The sequence below is a fragment of the Tenrec ecaudatus genome, unplaced genomic scaffold, assembly GCF_050624435.1.
Source record: "Tenrec ecaudatus isolate mTenEca1 unplaced genomic scaffold, mTenEca1.hap1 Scaffold_1546, whole genome shotgun sequence".
Taxonomy (NCBI): domain Eukaryota; kingdom Metazoa; phylum Chordata; class Mammalia; order Afrosoricida; family Tenrecidae; genus Tenrec; species Tenrec ecaudatus.
Genome location: NW_027458038.1, coordinates 36,299 through 43,039, shown reverse-complemented (window position 1 = coordinate 43,039; position 6,741 = coordinate 36,299). Strand labels below are relative to the sequence as shown.

Sequence of the window (6,741 nt, the reverse complement as noted above, 5' to 3'; positions counted from 1 at the left end):
TTATTGGAGGTAGCTCAGCTCCTGGTGGTAGGAGGCCAGGGCCGCTTGCTGAATGACACCAGTGACCATCAGGAGCTTGTTGTCGATAGCCCAGGCCAGATCCAGAAGGTTCACCTTCTCATCCACACTGAATTCGAGGCTCTAGAAATAAATCCCAAGGGACATTCAAGATGAGTTTAAGTCTCTCAACAATTTGACTCCAGACTCCATTTTCCTTGGCTCTCCCATTTGCCTGAGACTTTTCCTCTTGGGGCCGCCCCCACTCCAACTCCTAGGCTGTCAATAGGAGATCCCACTGTGCCTGAGCCAGGGACACATGAGGAAGAATATGACTCCATGCATAGTACTTCATGGGGATTAATAGCAAGAGAGGGGCCCTTCCCCCCACCTAAACCCAATAATTATAAAGGCTGTATGGAGCTATAGAGAGGAGACTTTGCCCAAGGCTAAGGGCACTGGAAGGAGCTCTGGTGGTGTGGTGGGTAATGCAATAAGATGTCAACTTCAAGGTCAACAGTTTGAACCACCCCATTTCCCTGAGGAATAAAGTAGAGGCTATCTATTCCCATAAAGATTTAAATTCTTGGAAACCCAAAGGGGTAAGTCCATTCTGCCCCCTAGCATCATGATGAGTTGAAATTAACTTGATAGCAAAGGAAAATTTGGAAGCAGTTAGAGATGAAAGGGTACTGATACAGGCACTTACAGAGAGCAGTGGCTAAATTAACTCTGCCAACTGCCCACCACTGTAAGCCACTAACATTCTTTCTTAAAAAAAATCATTTTATTTGGCTCATACAACTCTTATCACAATCCATACATACATCAATTGAGTAAAGCACCCTTATACATTCGTTGCCCTCGTCATTCTCAAAATTCGCCTTCCGCTTGGGTTCCTGGAATCAGCTCATTTTCCTTTTTTCCCTCCCCTTCCCTCCCCATTGCCCCCTTCCTCATGAACCCTTAATAATTTATAAATTATGATTTTATTTTACATTCTCCTTTTTTCTTATGCCACTTGGAGTTGAGTTTTTACCATTTCAAGCTAAAAGAATTCTGGGAGAGACTCCTAACGTAATATATGTAAAGAATCCTGACACATATTTCATATCTCCATAATATCTATCTATCTATCTATTTATCTATCTACACACACACACACACACTGATGATTTGTATTGGTAGAAAAATTATGTATCAGAGGACATGAGCCATGGTCAAAAGTATTACAGAAAATGAAATCTTCCTTCTCTCTCAGAATTTTGAAAAATAAACTTAAAAAGAGATGTTATGTGCATCTTACCACCCACATATACAGAATGAAACAATGAATGTTTAAAAATGAATCTTTGCTATATTTATTTTAAATTGACTACTGCACAGTGTGACACTAAGTCCAAGAGCAAGAGCTACACCAGGCTAGTCTCCTGGGCCAGTTGCAGAAGAAATGGAGGAGCATGGGCAGGAAACCCCCATGGCTTCCAGGAATGCGAGGCTGGCCTGTGGAGCCAAGTGGCACAGTTCCCACCTAGGTCTTTTTTGATCAAAGGACTTGGCAGAATGCATGCCCTTATGTAGTGGTCAGTGCTGACTATACACATGCACCTTCTCTGACTCTGATGCCACCACAAAAGTGTGCTTGTTCCAACGCCCATCGGAGTGCTGCCTTGTCCAAGCAACAAGCCTGAAAGGTTAGCATGGCAAAGGGGGAAGTATCTAATACATGAAAACCTACCTTCAGAGTGTTTTTATCACTGTTGTTTTCTCTGTATTTTATTTATGCTCTTTCAAAATTAAAATTTTTATATATTAATAGCCAAAAAGAAAAGTTTCCCGAGAATTTCCCTGTCTGGGATTCTCTGTTGCAGCAGGAGTAAGGAAGCCAGAGAGCAGAGGCCAAGCACAGTAACCCTCTCGGGCTCCCACCCCACCCTCAGCCCATTCTCAGTGGAGCAGCTGTGGCCATCCATTTCCAAACCTGCAAAATCTCCTTGCCATTTTGAATGCCCTCCTGGGCCCACAGAGCCACCACCTGCTCAGGGCATGCAAACCCAGTGCCGTCATCGATGCCGGAGAAGAGGTGCCGGTCTGAGCAGATGGACACGAGGGACGAAGTGGTCGTGTGGCAGCTGCTCTCCTCTGTGGCCTGTACACCAGGGACCAAGAAAGTGCTGTGAGCACGCACGTCTGTTCAGCCCAATCTCTTGTTTCTCGTGTCCCCCACTGCACAAACCTGCACGTTGCCTAGCAAGAACAACCTCACCAGTTATCGCTCTCTTCACTTTCTAGCAAAGGTGAGAGGGCTGGGCACAGCGACGTGATTCATCAAAGCAGCCATGACTGCTCTGGAGCCAGAAGGCAGCAGACAGGGCTTTCTACTCCCACAGAGAGCTACAGGCTTGCAAACTGCCAGGGCAGGCCTACTGTGTCCTGTATGGTCGCTATGAGTCCACACTGAGTCAATGGCAGTGAGGATGAGTGTGAGTTGGGTGTGTAAGTGCAGCCCGTGAACTATCCGCATCTCTCTGGCATGACGAACAAGGTACACAGGGCCTCACAAAGGAAGAGCCTAAAGAGGGGCTTGCCATCATGGAGAAATTCCTAAGAGGCTCCAAAAGCAGAGTGGGCTTCCCTGTGTGTGAAACTGCACATTACTGGGAATACAGAAGCAAGCAGCTTTCAGCTAAGCAAGCTAGGGGAGTCTTACGATGATGGTAAAGTCTCTCAAGCGGAAAGCTGACCTGCTACGTTCAGATATTCTATGAATCCACAAGGGCAAGAAATATTTCCCTTAAATTTTTTCTACCTCAGAGCCCTTTCCAGTAAATATGTGTTGTCAGGAATCCCTGGGAATAAGAATGAGTGTTCTCCACGCCTTCAGGTCATCACATTTCTGCTCCAGGCATCCAGCGCTCCTGCCTCCCTCAGAGTAAAAACCACCTTGCTCCAACCGGCTCATGGCTCTTCAGCTACCCTCTCCTCACTGCCTTGCTGGCTGGGATCTGGATCTGGGACCCTCAATACCTTGCTCAATCACCCTTAACTCCTCTTTTCTGACACACCGGCTCGCTGGCCTCCAGATAGAAGGATACCTAGCTATTTTTTAGCCCTTTCAAGTCCAGCCCCACAGCTTAAATCATGCTCCTCTTGCTCTTTCTGGCTCATCCTGGACTCTTTCCGGTCCCTTCTCTGATGACCACCAGGCTTGTCCTGGCTATACTCTCCACCCTTCATCCTTCATCTTCTCCCAGCAGTACACTTCCTGAGTCAGGCTCAAGGGAGCAGAAACCTCCTCTGCCTGTACTCACTGAGTCACCAATTCTCTAATGAAGGAGCTTGTTTACCGAGCTTACTAAGCTACGCTGGGTGCTCTGCGTGCCAACTGGACAACACTCTAGAGCAGGTATTTTACTCTGTTTGCAGGTGGAAGAGGGCACCATGGCTATCAATGGAGAGTCCCAGATACTCAAATGCATCTGGAACTGCTATGAACCCTCTAGCCACTTACTCTAGAAAATATGAGGCTCAGAATGGGTTTCCCCTATACCATGTCCACCTGATTCTCCTGCTGTCATATATATATATATATATGACATCAGTACAGAGCTAGTATACCTGTTAGTAAGTAGGTTATCTATCTATCTATCTATCTATCTATCTATCTATCTATCTATCTATCTATCTAACAGGTATACCACATGACATGGTCAAACATCACACTCTATAGCCAAACTGTGGAGACACACACAAGATATGGCACACTCTACTTTGAAATAATGCAGAAGACTCTACCACCCTGGCCTCCTTCCAGTTTCTGCCCTAAAATGACAGTGCAAATGGGCAATTCTCAGGTGAGAGGTATCAAGAGAGGGGTAGGACTTTGTGCTCCACAAACGAAAGACTGAATCCGCCCACTCCTCAGTTTGACATTCTATGCCCCAAAGGTATTATATACTGTGTATACACTCATATCTCTGCAGTGAATTTAGTATGGGTGTGTAGAGAGTGCATGTATATGAATATACTGTGCATGAATGCATACAGAATGTATAGTGAAGGGATGTGTAGGCACTGTGTTTATGATGTTTACGTACACTAGCAGTGTGTGTGGTGGGCATGAGTTTGTGTGCCTTACAATTTGTGTGCATATAGTAGGTGGTATCCCCCCAAAAAAACCCTGGAATTTTTTTCAAAGCTATGTATTTAATTTTTTTCCATGTACCAGTGACCGGGCTATGGAGGCTGCTGAAAAGGAACAGCCCCATGCATGCATCCCAGGATCGCTCTGGCCCATTGCCATCGCTGGAAAGCTGTACCTGCCCAACAGTGCCCAGCAACCATGGGGCATGCATTTAAATTCTTTTACAAAACAAACTTGTCACCTACAAAGTACTCTCAATTACACTTGATACATTTGTAAAATCTGCAATTTAATTCTTGGAAACATTTTTCAAACTCATCTGTTTGGATGGCTGACAGCACCTCCCTAGTGTTTTTCTTCACTCTTCTATGTCCTCAAATAGTTATCCTTCCATGTCCCTCTTCTTCGAGGAAACAAAAAAAAGTCACACAATGCAAGGTCAGGTGAGTAAGGTGCATGGGGAAAGAGAGACATTCTGCTTTTTGCCAGAACCTGGCACACTGAGATGGCTGTGTGAGCAGGTGCATTATCATGGTGGCAAAACCAGTCCCCTGTCTGCCATAAATCAGGCCTGTTTTTGCCGCACACTGTTATGAAATCTTTTCAGATCCTCTAATAGAAAGCTTGACTAACAGTCTAACCTGGTGGAACGAATTCCAAATGCACTACAAATCGACATTTTTATCTGTTCGATAAGATGATGGACGTCCAGAATGAGGTTTGCCATCAATCAACATTTCACCTCTTTTGAAATGAGAAAACTACTCATACACTTAGAGTTTTTCCCATAGCACTGTCTTTCTAAACTGTATTCAACATCACAACAGTTGCTTTGGCATTTTTCCTGAGGAGGAAACAAAGTTTCATAGCTGCATGCTGTTCTCTTAAATTCGCCATCATGAAAAACAAGGTTCCAGTGAAACTGCTTTTACAAAAAATTCACTGTGACCAGAGAGAACCTTCTCAGGTGGCGCTGCAACTCGGAGCTCTCAAAGAGGGAGAAAAAGTCATATTATGAAAGGTCTACTCTGCCCAGCACAATTCCAGTTCTGGGAGGGTACCACCTTGTATCATGTGCATATATAGTGTGTGTGTATAGTTAAGTGTGTGTGTGTGTGTGTGTGTGTGTATGACAGACGCATCTATAGTTTGGGTGTATACATGTAGCATTGACTACATGTATCAGGTGTGTATATATAGTGGGTGTACATGTATACAGTGGATGGGTCCAAACTGTGTGGATATGTGTACAAGTGTGTGCTGTATGTAGAAATACACGTGACAGGAAGAGTAGATGGCTATGACAGCAGGATAATGGGTCAAGTTGCTGTGCTGAAAGACCTGTTAGTCTGGGTAGATTAGAAAAACAAATTCATAGACACTCATAGGTGTTAAGAGAAAGCTTTATACACAAGAGCAATTGAATATTGAGAAAAAATTTCACCCCAAGTCCAGATTAAGTCCATAAATCCAATATTAGCACATATGTCCAATCCCAATCTATAAAATCCTCCTCAGACTCACGAAACACATGCAATATGCCAAATGCAGGAAGATCACAGGCCAGTGGATGGAAAGTCTTGTGGATCCAGTGGCATTATAAACATCTCAGGGCTGGCATGAGTCTCCATGTGGCTCCATGGCTCTATCTGCCATCAGTCTAGCTTCATGTGGCTTGTCCGGAGGAGGATGAAGCACCTATCTGTATCTATCTGGCCTCTGTATCTATCTGGCCTCCAGTAAGCTATTTATCTCAGTGGCACGCCTAAATGAGGTTATCAAGCTGTGACCTGATTGACATGCTAGACAACACCCCTCAACAAGTTGACACCAGAATATGTAACTACCACAGACCAACCTTTGTCAAGTTGACACTTTTACACAACTTTTTACCCATACATAACTCTTAACAAAAAAATAATAAAATCATATCTGTAACTAACAAGATAAAACTAATAAGTGTACCATTCAGTATGTGCCATCCTCATTTAAACATATTATATAAGTGACAAAACAATATTCTATGCCTAAGCATCGCAGTTAAGGAACACACACTTAAACCTATAATCCTATGTACATATTCCAGCACCTATGAAAGTTTGTAGCCAACCACTTCATGCCTTTATCATCTCCATTTTAGGTATAAAATTTCTATACTGCCCACTTACATCAGCCGTGTTCTGAGGAACCTTCATCCCAGTTAGAACCTTGTGAACTCCCCATCCATAGTAAAGTCAAATCAGAACAGGCTATCCATGAAGTCTGCAGCAATATCTCTACTTCACAGGCTCAAACATCTCTTCATCTGGTCGGATTCTGGTCAACTCAATGTGGGCTGCTTCACTCAGCGTCCACATGGTGCCCATTGGTCACCTCGCTTCTAGACCATGGGCACTGTCACAAATTTTCAACAAGCCTAGCCCCCTTGCGCTAGATCATGAATTTCAGACCAGTCAACCCACCCTCGTTTTCTCTTCACGTTCCTGAAACAAGGTCCATGAGTGTCAGTGGCCAGACTCAATCTGTCTCTTTATTGCTGCATTTCGCCCACTTCCACTCAACAAGTGGATCTGGGTGGTCGCCTAGCAAGCAGTTCAGCC

The 6,741-nt window shown here is 44.4% G+C and overlaps 1 protein-coding gene and 1 non-coding gene across 2 annotated transcripts in view; both read right to left on the bottom strand.

Moving 5' to 3' along the window:
- The window catches only part of LOC142436122 (ninein-like protein), a gene marked incomplete at its 5' end in the record, with an annotated part of 30,530 nt that continues 23,789 nt past the window's right edge, over positions 1-6,741 (bottom strand). Inside the window, 2 exons of the mRNA XM_075540009.1 lie at positions 1-141; positions 1,979-2,146. Of these exons, the coding sequence (XP_075396124.1) occupies positions 1-141; positions 1,979-2,146 (309 nt within the window). The remainder of the gene's footprint in view (positions 142-1,978; positions 2,147-6,741) is intronic.
- On the bottom strand, positions 4,215-4,346 carry LOC142436123 (small nucleolar RNA SNORA84). The gene has a single exon (XR_012781788.1). It is a non-coding gene; the product is annotated as a small nucleolar RNA SNORA84 (small nucleolar RNA).